The sequence below is a fragment of the Typopeltis vanoorti genome, chromosome 15 (genome assembly GCF_054136105.1).
Source record: "Typopeltis vanoorti isolate ZY-2024b chromosome 15, IOZ_Tvanoo_1.0, whole genome shotgun sequence".
Taxonomy (NCBI): domain Eukaryota; kingdom Metazoa; phylum Arthropoda; class Arachnida; order Uropygi; family Thelyphonidae; genus Typopeltis; species Typopeltis vanoorti.
The window spans coordinates 63,070,341-63,084,636 of record NC_143563.1 but is presented as its reverse complement, the minus strand read 5'-3'; the positions used below and the strand labels follow the sequence as shown (position 1 = coordinate 63,084,636).

General features: G+C 34.7%; 1 protein-coding gene across 1 annotated transcript in view; it reads left to right on the top strand.

The window, feature by feature from the left end:
• LOC150098813 (trypsin-1-like) overlaps positions 1–13,003 on the top strand; it is an 82,600-nt gene extending 69,597 nt beyond the window's left edge. Inside the window, exon 7 of the mRNA XM_090405757.1 lies at positions 12,848–13,003. Coding sequence (XP_090261883.1) covers positions 12,848–13,003 — 156 coding nt within the window. The remainder of the gene's footprint in view (positions 1–12,847) is intronic.
• The last annotated feature ends 1,293 nt before the right edge of the window (positions 13,004–14,296 follow it).

Here is a 14,296-nt window from a genome sequence, read left to right as displayed (position 1 = left end):
TTCCCAAACTTATGGATGCAAAAAATATTAATACAGACATATTATTGTAATATTTATTATATTTATATTCAGTGCAATTTATATTCAGTGCAATTTATATTCAAGATTTTGGATTGTAATCTTTTTTGCGTTGCTTATCAATACCTTCGAAATGAAAATTATATGAATCAGCATATATTTACTAATATTTATTAATCGCCGAAATACGCAAGAAGAAGCAAAATTTGTTAACCAACACCAATGTGCGATTTTTTCCATTAAAATATAAAAAAGAACAAAATAAATAAATAATAAATAATAAATAATAAATACGTTTTTTTTAAAAAAATGTAAACATTTTAAATTTGTTTTCATTATTTCACGGTCCCCTCAACAAAACTTACGGTCCCCAAGGGGGACGCGGCCCACAGTTGGGGAAGCGCTGCCTTAGCAGACAAAAATATAAGATATGATAATGTCTTAAAAGATATCAGATTGATTTGGAGGAAAATTGTAGATAGGAAGTTAGTAATGATGTAAGTTTTTCATGTAATACTATCATATCTAGTCACAAGACAGGATGTTGTGATGTGCTGCTATATTTACCAATTTTCGGATTGATGCACCAAAGAAGAAGACTATCATATCCTGTACGCCCGTTGAGGGTACATGTCAGGAATTTGATGGCGATGATAATATTCATAGAGCTCTCATAATACACATCTATAAAAAGGTAATAAAGCTGAATGTGAGAATTACAGAGAAATTTCTCTACTAAGTGTTCCAAGTAAGATTTATGCAAGCATACTTGAAAAGAGGTTGAGAAAGATTATGGAAGAAAAACTTGGAGAAAAACAAGCTGGGTTCAGGCCAACCAGAGGCTGTTAAGATCAAATTTTCACTTTAAGACAAATAGTTGAGAAATCGTGGTAATAAATAATTCTATGACAAGGATCTGTACTTAAGTTTTGTAGATCTGGGAAAGGCATACGACAAGGTTCCCAGAGAAAAGCTTTCAGATGACTACAATTATATGAGGTAAATGGAACCTTAGACAGAGCAATTATATACCGTATTTGCCTTCAGCATTGCGGCTGATGGGGGGGTAGCGATACGCCACCATACTAGGGAGATGATTACGAAGCAAGATGGTTCCCGTTGCCTTCCTTGCCGAAAGTATTTATGACTGTAGCCGTGTGTGTTCACGTGACCAGTTTGCCTGATTTGAGGGATGAAAAACCCGAGTTACTTGGAGAAAAACTCTCCACCTCCACATGAGACCGGTTAACTGACATTTAGTCGAAAGAGACCAGATAAAGGTTCCTCACGTCATAGACGAGAATTGAACTCAGGTCTTTCCGACCAAAGGGCTTCGTCTATACCAGTGATGGCGAACCTATGACACGTGTGTCAGCACTGACACACGTGAGAGTTTCAGGTGACACACCTTGGATGTTGAAAAATATTGGTATTCTGAAAAAACTGCGATAAATCGTGTAAGATCGCTCTCAGTTAAGGCGAAGGTAGGTTTGTTCATTGAAAGAACTTTCTACCAGCAGTCAGCAACAGAAAAGTCATTAAATGTAATATAAGTTTGTAATTTCAGTTTATTAAATTAACTGTATAATATGAATTCATAAATTTTATATCAATGTCCTATTAAATAAATAGCCTAATATGATATGTATAAGTCACCATCTATGATTATGTAGTTGCATTTATAATGTATGTATGCAAGTGGCACATCAACAACGTCAAAGTTTAAAAAAAAAAAAAAGTTGGACACACCTGGGTAAAAGTTTTGCCATCACTGGTCTATACTGACTGAGCTACGGAGGCTCAGACAGAGCAATACATAGTCCACATTTTAGTTGTCAGTCAGCAGTTTAGAATTGAAGGAAGTACAAGAAGACGGTTTGATGTAAAATCAGGGGTAAGACAAGGATGTACAGTATCTCCACTCTTATTCATTATCTATATGGATTACATTATGACAGATGGCATCAGGACTGATATTAGAATTGGAGATATCAAACTTGGATCTTTGCTTTATGCAGATGATGTACTGCTAAACACGTCTGGTGCAAGTTTCCAGAATTCTCTAACCAAACTGAATAACAGCAGAAACAAATTTGTCATGAAAATCTGCAATAAAAAGACCAAAAACTATAACTATTAAAATAAGTAGGAGCATAGAAAACTTTAGCTGCATTCTGAATGGAGATCCTATAGAACAAGTAAAATATTTCAGCTATTTAAGCACAGTTTTTGATGTATCTCTCTCTCTCTCTCTCTCTCTCTCTCTCTCTCTCTCTCTCTCTCATGTTCACTGGGCATCTACAGATGCTGTATGTTCACTCCGATGCTCGGTGATGTGCCACACTAGGCCTCGCCATGTAGTCCTGTTATTTACTGATCTTCAACTCTCTGAAGATCAGTCACTCCACACACACACACCATCTCATTGATGGTATACCCTGCCTCTTTTCCTGAAACTTTAGTCCCATTTCCATCCTTTCTATGTGTCCAAAATATTTTAACTTTCTTCTGTCAATATCCTTTAAGAAGCCTTAAAATTCTACTGATCTTTTCTAACACCCATTCATTTGTATGCTTTTCAGTATATGATATCCTCAACAGCTTTCTGTAACACCACATCTCAAAAGAAGATATCCGTTTCTTATCTGACTTCTTTAGGTTCCAAGTTTCACATCCATAAATCGCTGTTGGAAAAACAACTGCATCCAAAATCCTCAACTTTTTTCCCATGGAGATAGATCCATCCTTTCAGATAGGTCCCTGACTGTTGTTTCAGCCATTCCTAACCTTCTTCTGACATCTTCTGAACAGCAATTCTTCACATTAATAATGGATCCCAGGTATGCAAACTTGCTGACTTCCTCAATTCTTTCTCCATTAAGGTACACTTGTTTCTCAAGAGCTTCTCTGTTTGTATTTCCTTTGAGAACCATAATCTTTGTCTAGTTAAGACTGAGTTTAAGTCCTCTATTATTACTGATCTTGTTAACTTTGTCAAGGATTAGTCCTAGTTCTTCCATATCATTAAAAAGGAGTACTGTATCATCAGTATACCTCAGATTACTGATCAATCTACCTCCTATCCTAATTCCTGTCCTGAGCTCATCCAATGCTTCATGCATGATGTCCTCTGCATACATACTAAACAAGTGAGGAGAAAGTAAACATCTTTGCCTAACTCCTTTTCCAACTTGAAGCCAATCAGTCAATCCAACACCTGTTCTTACCGTGGCTCTTGTTCCTTATACAAGTTGGCTATCAACTTGATAGTGTGTTGAGGAAAAACCCATTCTTTTCATTACTTCCCACAGTTTCACATGCTCAACACAGTCAAAAGCTTTAGAGTAGTCTAAGAAACAGATTACCAGAGGGAGTCTGAATTCTTTATATTTTTCTACGATCTGTCTAAGGCAAAGGATCTGATCTCTGGTGCCCTTACCTTTCCTAAAACCTGTTTGTTCCTCGGGCATCTCTGCCTCAACTTTGGCCTCATTCCTATTTAGCACGATCTTCAATAAAAGTTTGCTTGCATGAGATATTAAACTAATAGTTCTATAATTCTTGCACGCCTTCATATCACCTTTCTTATGTAGTGGTATGAAAACTGACTTCTTCCAGTATCTAGGCCATGATTCTGTCTCCCATATCCTTGTAATCAATCTATGAAACACTCTTATCCCTCCGTCCCCTGTGGCCTTAATTAACTCTGCTGTTAAGCTGCTTAAACTGTTCTTTCAACTTCATGCCTAAGTGAAGGAGGTTCCAAATAAAAATTTTCCTGGTGGGAGGGCTCCACATTTTCTTTATCCTCTCTGCTGTACAGTTCCTCACAGTATTCTTTCCATCTGTTTTTGATTTCCAACTCTTCTGTTAGTAATGCTCCATTCCTGTCTTTGATGATATTAAATTTAGGCTTAAACTTGTGCTTTAAGTCATGAACTAAATAAAACATCCTTTTAAATTGTGTCTCCTCATCTGGAACTCTATTTCTTCACATTTATTAATATAGAACTTTTCCTTGTCCTGCTTGATGGCTCTTCAGACTTCTCTATGTAATCTCTTGTATTCTTCAGTCCCTGTGTGTCTCTTTGTTTTTCCAACCGCCTTCTTTTGATTAGTTCCCATGTTGAATCTGATATCCACGGATCTCTTAGTCTTCTTATTAGGCAGAGATACTTCTTCGCTGTATCCTGTATTATCACCTTGACTCCTTCCCAAAGCAATTCTGGCGAGTTCTCCTCATTGGTCTCCAAAAAATCATCCAACCGAGTTGATGTTTGTTCTGTGAATCCACTATTAATTACTCTAACATCTAATCTAGTGGGATGTGCCTGACTTTAGTGCATGGGTAAAGTTAAATCTGGAAATAGACAACAGAATAAGCAAACCGGGTATGGTGGGTAGCCAGCTGAATAAATTTATATGGAATATGAGAGAAATTAGCCAAAATACCAAACTAGCAGTATACAAGACAGTGTTCAAACCAATTTTAACTTATGGATCTGAGAGTTGGGTTAAAAATAAAGCACTTGATCAAATACTACAGACCACAGATATGAGGGTTAAAAAAATTAGGGGAGTGAACCGATGGCATCAATGGCAGAATCATATTAACATATTAAAATGAAGATATTAGAAAGGAACTTGACATTATTAGCATTCAAGAAAGTGTCAACAGAGTTAATCTCAGTTGTGTGGCCACTTAAATGGAATGGGTGAGGAAAGGTTAGCAAAACAGGTGTTTGATGCCAAGATTGCAGGAAAGAGACCCAGTGGAAGACCAAGGTCTAGGCGGACTGATTCAATTAGAAGTGCCTTAGAAGCACGAAATGTTAGATATGACAATATCGGAGTGCTCACAAATAATAGAGTGATTTGGAGGAAAATTGTTAAAAGGCGATTAATAATAATGTAAATCATGTAGTGCTGTCATAGTAACTTGAACACACCTTGGGAATACATATCAGGAAATTCATGATGATGATGATGATCATGATGATATATGAGATTCTATACTGAATTTTCTCAGTTATTTGAGGTTCATTTATACTATTTATGAAACCCATAACAGTTATTGATGCCATCGGTTCACTCCCCTAATTTACTTTTCACCAAGTCCTGAAGAATTTCATAGACATTAAACTAGAAGCAAGTAATGGTAATTCTGCTGATTAGAAGTGCTATGAGAGGCACGAAATTTCCGTTGGTCAGTTTTTCATGCTACAAATAGGCATATAGGCCAGTAGAATATATGTAATTTTCAATATTCGGAAGTCAAGGGATATTTAAGCGGTCCCGGCCTTAAGGATATGGAAAATGCTAGTGACATGATATATGAATGCAGAAACTAATAAATATTACGAATACGAAGAATTGTATCAATGTTTAGCCTTAGGTCAATCAGTTGCATCAGTCTTGGGACTGGTAGCTCAGCAGCAATTTCCTCTATTCCGCTCTGTCATTGGCTTTCTTCTTAATCTCCTGGTAACTCCTCAAACCCGTGCTTGGTCAAGAAAGCTTTTCCTTGGTCTGCCTCTTCTTCTTTTCCCCTCTATTTTGCCTTCAGTTATTCTTTTGACAAGTCCATCATGTCGAAGTATACAGTATGTCCAAACCACCTATCCTTTCTAATTTTGATCGATTTAATTAGAGTTCTTGTTTCGTTTATCTCTCTCAGGACATGTTGGTGTGATTTTTTTTCTGTCCATTTTATTTTGTTCATGCAGCGCCAGCACCACATTTCAAAAGCCTCCAATCTTCTTACATATTTTCTGCCTAGAATCTCAGTTTTACATCCATACAGTGCAATGCTCCATATCAATGTCTTTACTAATTTTTTTTTTCAATTGTAGGTTGAGGTTTCCTGCTAAAATGTTTTTCATCTTAGAGAATTGGGCTTTTGCATTGTTTATTCTTGATCTTATGTCTTCTCTTGTTCTGCCATCTTCTGTTATTAGGCTTCCTAAATATTTAAAGCTTTTCACTTGTTTTATTTGTTTCCCACGGATGTCTATACCTCTATATCGATAGGGATTTTGCCTGTAACAAGGATTTTAGTCTTATCTGTCTTGATTTTCATTTTATATTTTTCAAGGTTATTATTTAGTAATTCTAACATTGTTTTTAACGTTCTTCTGTTTTCTGCTACAAGGGCTATGTCATCAGCAAATCTCATATACATGACTTGCTCATCATTTATTTTTATGCTGCTATTTATTTTTATCTTTAGTTTCCTGAATGGCATTTCAATATATAAATTAAATAAAAGTGGTGAAAGTATACATCCTTGTCTTACTCCACTCCTTATATTATTTTCTCCTTATCATTGATTTTAATCAGTCCATTTTGATTTTTGTAAATTTGATAAATTATTTTCCTATCCCTCAAATCTATGCCGATATTAGTTAGACAATTTAGGAGTATTTGCTGGTTTAATTTATCAAATGCTTTCTCTAAATCAAGGAAGCAAATGTAAGTATTTTTACTAAGGTCTAATCTTCTCTCTATTATTGCTATTAAACAGAGTATTGCCTCTCTCGTTCCTTTATCCCTTCTGAATCCAAATTGGTCTTCATCCAATAGACAATCTATTTTTGAATAAATTCCATTTTTAATAATTTTTAGCAGAATTTTGCTAACATACGGGATTAAAGCTATTGTTCTAAATTGGCTGCATTTATTTGAATTATTCTTTTTTGGTATTATAGTTGATTTCATAAACTCCTTTGGTATTTCTCCTCTACCATAGATTTGGACTATTAATAGATATAGTAAGGTTTTTGTCTCATCACCTAGATTTTGTAGTAGTTCTATAGGAATATTGTCTACATTTGGACTTTTTCCCTTACTCATTTCGGATAGTGCATTTTTAAAATTCTTCTCGCATTATTGGGGGTCTAGATTATCTTCATTTTGATTTTCTATGCTGATATCAACATCAAGTTCGTCGCCATTATAAAGATTTTCAAGATAATTCTTCCATTACATTAATATATCCTCAGATTCTATGAGTAATTTTCCATTTTCGTCTTTGATGGTATTGTTTTTTGCTGTTCTTATTAAATTTGAAAGTCAGTTTGTTAATTTCTTTATAGGCTCTCTCTGTGTTTTCGTTTTTAAATAATTCATCTATGTTATTACATTGTTCTTCTAGGTATTCTTTTTTGGCTTGTCTACATTTTCTTGTAATTTGATTTTTAAGATATTTGTATTTGGCCACATCTTCTTCTTTAACAGCATTTTTATATTTTCTTCTTTCATCCATAAGGCCAAGAATTTCATCTGTTATCCGATGTTCTCTTTTTTCTTTTTCTGCATTTTTCAATAATTGATTTGATGAATTTGTAATTAACTCTTTAATCATATTCCATTGGTTTTCAATATTATTCTGGCTATTGATGTTTTCTATAATGTTATGATCAGTTGCCACTTGGTATCTTCTCTTTACTTCTTTACTCTTTAATTTTTTTCAAGGTTCTATCTTATTGGTTTGTATCTTTGGATTTGTTTCCTATGTTTCAATTCTGTTTTCATTAAGACAAGGTTATGGTCACTACTAATGTCGGCACCTGGATAGCTTTTGCAATTTTTTATTTGGTTTCTGTATCTTTTCTTGACCAATACATAATCTATTTGAATCCCCAGGCGCTTTCCAGGTATATCTTCTTCTTTTTGGAACTTGAAATAATGTATTTGCTATAACTAACTATTTTGTGTACAAAATTCTATTAATTACTTTCCTCTTTCATTCCTACGTCCAAGACCAAATCTTCCTGAAACATTATCATGCCCTCTTCTCCCACTATAGCGTTCCAATCTCCCATTATTATTGTATTGTCTCTGTCTTTAAAGCTGTTCCAGATTTCTTCTATTTGTTCATAAATTTTTTCTATTTTTTCATCGCTATGTTGTGATGTTGGCATGTAGGCCATGATAATATTGAGGTTTACTGGTTCATTTTGAATACTTATAGCTATGATTCTGTCACTGGTTAATTATTGTAGTGATTAAATTTCCAACTTTTTTATGAAGCATTATTGCAACTCCTGACTCTCCCTTCTTTTGTCCTGAATATATTATTTGAAATTCTCCACTCCAGAAATCACCTTGTCCCTCCCATCTCGTCTCACTAATGCCAAGAATGTCTATTTCAAGTCTTTCCATTTCGTTTTTCACATTTTCTATTTTACCTGATTCTAGCAGTGTTCATGCATTCCATGTTCCAATCTTCAGCTTATTTTTTGTCTTCATTTTTGAATAAGTACCAGGATTTCGTTGGCTGTCGACCTGAGAGGCCTGGTTACTTCTCCTGCCGGGCATGACTCCTTCAGTGAAGGCGCCATCGCCGATCTTGACTTCATTTTTAACTTCCATTGCTGCTTTTACTTGGGAATGTAATGTAAGATGGTGTTTCCCCTTGTCTTCCACATCGCAGTATTGTAGCATGTATGCTACAGGAGGTTAATACAAGTAGCGCTGCTGCTGCTCACTACTATAGCTATTAGTGATTAGTTGAAAGAGGAGGAAACACCCCTAGCCCTCGAATACTCTAATAGCTTCAGGGAGAATGGAGGACTTCCTCCTGAGGTTAGTAAAGAGCCAGACAGAAAGTTTAAGTAAAGAATCCTCATTGGGAAGAAGGTTAGTATTAGGGTAGAAGTAGGAAGTGAAAGAGTAAGAGAAAAGTATGACCAAAAGCTTTGAAATAGATCATACTTAGCTCTGGGACCCCAGATTAGCCATGCCCGTGCCTGCAAGTCGCAAGCCCCATGGGGAATATTGTTTAAAATTTTAAATATTGTTTAAAACAATATACGAAGAAGTGTGGTTGTCTAACACAAATCAGTGAGATAGTAAGTAAATTATATCCTCTTAAGTTAATATCCCTGCATTCTCACGCAATGTTTGAAAACTTTAAAGATTAGAGAGAGAGAGAGAGAGAGAGAGAGAGAGATCGAATAGTAACGTCATTTAATTTTCGAACCATTATCTGAACAGAGACTTCCTGATCAATCGAAAGTAAAATATCTCGACCATAAACAATTAATGGTTCCACTTACTTCCTGGGTGCTTTTCTCAAAAGTTCTACAAATGATTTTGATGTGATTAATGTATTGACGGAAGAGATAGTTGCCGATAGAATGCCAAAATAGGTTATTATTCGTTGTGGAATTTAAAGATAGTACAATTCAAGCGTTGCACTTAAAAGGAACAAATCATCGATTAGCCTCGTTCAGAGTGTTCCACGTCAACAGATAAATCGCAGATATTACTCGCTGAAATAAATCGTAAATTTTTTCCCACCTTTATGAAATCGAGTCTTGACGTTTGAAAATGAAAGGAGAGATTATTGTTATGCTTTTGTTGCTGCCTATTTTTTAACTGATGCTTTATTTGTATTCCCCTCTTCTCTTCACGGGTATGAAGAAGAGGAGCACATTTATCGGTATTTTAAGATAATTAACTCACTTTACGGTTGAATAAAGACCAGCACATTTTTACTCTTTTTTAAGTAAAGTTATTTTATCAAATGAATATGGAACATTTTTCTCACACTAAAACAAGGATATAATGTTCAAGGAAAGTTAAAAGGTGAACCTTTCGTTTGTCCAAGCATAAGCATAAACATTCCACGAATATTTCTAATATTCTAATGAAGTAGAATTTGCGTCGAAAATGCATGATACTGATGAACAATTAATTTCTAAAAGTGTTTAGAAATTTAGAATCGCAAATTTTTTGAATTTGCGATCAGTTATTTTTCGAATGAAATTTATCTTTAATATCATATTAAAATTGAAGCATATCGAACAAAATTCAAAAAGAAATATGCAACATTATTATTATTATTCTATATCACCTTCTTTTACATACTTTCCTAATAATGGCCAATGGCTTAATTAGCTAACGCAAACCTAGTTTATGCTAAGATAGGCGATTAATCACCAGTTGTCTCTGAAAATTAACAGAAAGGGGAAAAAACTCTGCAATGTCCATGTGATACTGCATAACTCATCTTCGGCTGAGAATTCCTTGTAGACCGGCATCGTGTTCGAGGATTTAAACCCATATCTTTTTTATCTAAGGACTTCTCTTCGGAGGAGTGAAGAAGTGGCAAGAAGAACAACGCAATTAGCATACATAACAAACTATCCTCGCAGATTTAGCCGTTTCGGCTATAATTCCAAAACAGCTACCAGCTAAAAATGTAAATATTTATTTACGTATGGATGTCATAAATATCTGAAATATTTATGACACATCAGAACGTAGGCTAAATCTCTGAAAGCTCATTACATGCTATAGGTTTAACAATCTATAGCATTAAAAAATCTCGTTCAGAGCTATAAAAGTTTTTCTTTCTTTCTTTATTTATTTTTCCTAGTCACACGGCTTTAATTTCGACTGCACATAAGAATTGCTTTGATGATAGCCATTATCGTAGGTAACACTATGCAGCCCGCTGAGTTGCATAACTCTTCGTTAAAATGAGGAAATCTTTCAGATGTCTGAATGTTCTTATCGGTCCCAAATAAGATCTCGAGCATGGAATCAGAGGAATGGCCGTGGCCCTTTATGTCAGCAAAATAAAAAAAAAATCACTTTTTGTTTTCTGAAAATAAAAAAAAGCGATTTCTTCCGTGAATAAAATAATGTGCTAAAAGTAGCTTTTGATGCCAATACAAGAATTTTTTAGCCCCACAAAGTTAGTAATATCTACTTCAATTCACAGTGAATAAATTTAAAGAAGTTGTATTCTCCGCATGTACTCCACAAGCATTTTGAGAAGAATTAACTTGTCTTAAGAAGGAAAGAAAGAAGTGATTGCGTAATCTTAGTAACGGGATAAGAAGCACCAGGATACTTAATTGGTTGATCTTATTTTACACATGCGTATATAGCGAATTTAGAGACATTCGCTATATCTGTTACGTTTGAATTGCATGTATCCTGAAGTCACAAAGAAACGTATCGTATCGAAAAGAGCACGAACATGATTCGGCTATTAAATATGGGATTAAGATAAAATTGGGACTTTCCCCCTACTTGTTTCTTGTCCTAAAAATTTCAGACTGGTTGATTTATACATATGTCAAGAATAAGTGACTGCTGTTCCCGAGCCCCATCATGCAAAGAGAACGAAATAGCCTCGCTACCAGTTACTACATTTATTTAAACAGAAAACTTAAAAAAGAAAGAAAGAAAAGAACATCCATACAAGGAAGTCAATGTATCTTTCGCAATCACTAATGAACTTCTAGCGGCTTAACCTCTAGCCAAACTAGTAGCAAGACGAAACAAAAAACAAAAAAAATGAACATACGAAAGCAGAGGGAAAAATCAAAGTCAGATTTTGAATTTCCAAAATTTAGAGGGTAACATCAACTTAATCCTACAAATAAACCGACTGATGTCTTAAACTATTTTACAAAATTCCACCAACGAAACAGGATTTGCATTGCAAGATTCGAATTAGAGGGAAAAAATACAAGTATATATGTGTGTTTGGGGAGGACTTTCTAAATACTTTTTTGACGAATGAAGGTCTTCGACTTTGTAGTGACGATTATGGGCTATCGAATAAAACACAACTCCGGAGGAATGGAGACTTTTTATTCATTCTTCCAAGTCTAGGAACTAATTCTTACATATAAAAAATATATTTTTCTACACCAGTTGGCCATACTGTTCATATAAAGGAAGTGTGTAGAAATATGGAGCTTTTTCACAGAAAAATTCAATATGAAAAACACAAATGTCAAAATTGAGATTTAAAGCCATACGAATACCCTTGAGTTAGCAAAGTGGGTGTACAAAGTATTGCTACTTCCTTTGAGAAGGTGAGCGGAGGCCAAGCAAATCTCATTATAAGATTAAACACTAGACTCATTCTGGAAGTTAACTTTCTTTCGTATGCGTACTTAATATACGAGTGAAAGAAAATCATCTCAAGATTCAAAGGATATTTATTATATTGTATTTTGCCTTCACTTTATATTAAAAGCTTAATAAATTTTTTCCGTCAAAACAAAGAATAACAAACAAAACTGAAGTTAAATATTCAATGCATAAATTTACATTCCCGTATCCGTGATTCAAAAAATGACAATTTTATTAGCTCACACATTTAAAAAATAAACTGATAAAACAAATATTTTAATAGTAATTTAAATTTACAAATTCAGACTGAAAAGTTACTTCAAGAATATTAAGATAGCCGAATCATATAACATCAAGCATTTAATCATGGGAATAGTCGTGGCACTTTGTTTCAGGAAATAAAGAAATCGCTTTTTGTTTTCTGAAAGTAAAAAGATTTCTTTTTCGCTTAGATTTTCATCCCAGCTAAGAACAGAGAAAGGTTCTTGATATCTGTATATTAAAACAGTGCTACCAAGGAAAGCGGAAACGAATGTTATTACATTACAGCTGTATACTGATTACAAAAGAATTAGGCAATCAGTTACAAATGAAAATTAACAATCAATTTTATGTTTTAAAGTAAAATGCGTTAAAATCATTAAATATTAATATGTACTTAAGTATTATTCAATATCTCTGAATGGCAGAAAAAAAAGTAAGGTTATTTTTTATTAAGAAACCAGAAATAACGTATAATATGATGACTGTGTGTGTGTGTGTGTGTGTGTGTGTGTGTGTGTGTGTGTGTGTGTGTGTGTGTGTGTGTGTGTGTGTGTGTGTGTGTGTGTGTGTGTGTGTGTGTGTGTGTGTGTGTGTGTGTGTGTGTGTGTGTGTGTGTGTGTGTGTGTGTGTGTGTGTGTGTGTTGATTTCTAATATTCACGATCAATACCTGTTTTTTGTTTACAGGGTGATTCAGGAGGACCACTCATGATCAATGAATTTGGGATATGGTACCTGGTAGGAATCGTCTCAGCTGGTTATTCATGTGCCAAACAATATCAGCCTGGAATTTACCATCAAGTGAGTAGCACCTCGGACTGGATCTCTGCTCATTTATATTAACTCAATGGACAAAAGCATGGTAACTCACGAAGATAAAGTTTGTGCTTTAGAGAGAATGCAGTTGTGGTCCAAAGATACAAGCGGAAATAAACTCAAAAAGAGGCATAATCAAGAATGACTACCCTCAAGAGTTGCGAAGATAACAGGTAAGCTAGCTAATACTTGGGGCTGCTGTAAGATGATATCAAAACTGTAAGGCCGTGTTTACCTGGACTCTTTTTTGGCTCGAAATTCTCCCTTCGACAACTGTTTGCATTGTAGTTTAGACTGTAGTCTGCAATGATATCATAGCGGCATCTAAGGAAACAGTGTTGTTGATCCAGGATTTTCCAATGGTGCTGTTAAAGCCATCGTAATATCTAATGATATCTAAAAGCAGCGATATATATTATTGAACATTGAAAATGGCTGTATTCACATTAGAGAGAAAAAGTAAAGTGAATAACTTGTTAACGAACAGGCTTTCTTAGTTTAAGCCTTCTGGTCAACCGTTGATGTAGTTCAAACAGTTCATGTAAAAAATAAAATAATAAATAAATAATAAACCAGCTAAATGTAAATATATCTCCAGTAAAGTATTGACGATGATGAACTATCCAGCTTGACTTATCCTTCTTTAAATCTGAAAATCATTGAGTCAAATTAATATCGCGCAACTCCCAGAAAGATGCATTAGTATTTCAGTTACTTTTCTCACAGTATAAACCAGGGTCTCCAATCCGGTCGTCGAAGTCCTATGGACCATGTCAATACGACAATATTTACAGAAAAAAAGGGGGAGGTTCGAATTATAGCGATAATTTCGCTTTGGCCTGAATGGAATTTAATGAAACTTGGTATTTAGATCTCGACTGAAATTTGCCTTCAGTCATCTCAATTTTGATTTTAATTAGGCCACTTTGGTGGCCAAATTAAGTAAAACAAAATTATGTCTACAGTGCGTATGCGAAAAAACTATTCTAGGTTCATCTGTGAAGATGAATGATGTCATTATACAAAAATACTCTTATCAAAGACACCTTTGTATAACGACTCCAGTTATTTCCTTACTTGATTAAACTACTTTTACATATTGGCCGTTAGTTTCGATACTTATTAGCGTCCAGCCAGTCCCCTCCCCACTTTCCCCATTAAAGTTTTGTAAGGTATTGCCTTTTTTGAAATTAAATTTTCTAAACTGCGACTTTTTAAGTAAATTTTTACGCATGTAGCTTTTCTAATGTCCGCGCGGTTAGCCGAGTGGCTATGCTCTTCGCAACCATATGCCTCGGAAAGGAGTGTCCTAGGTTCGAT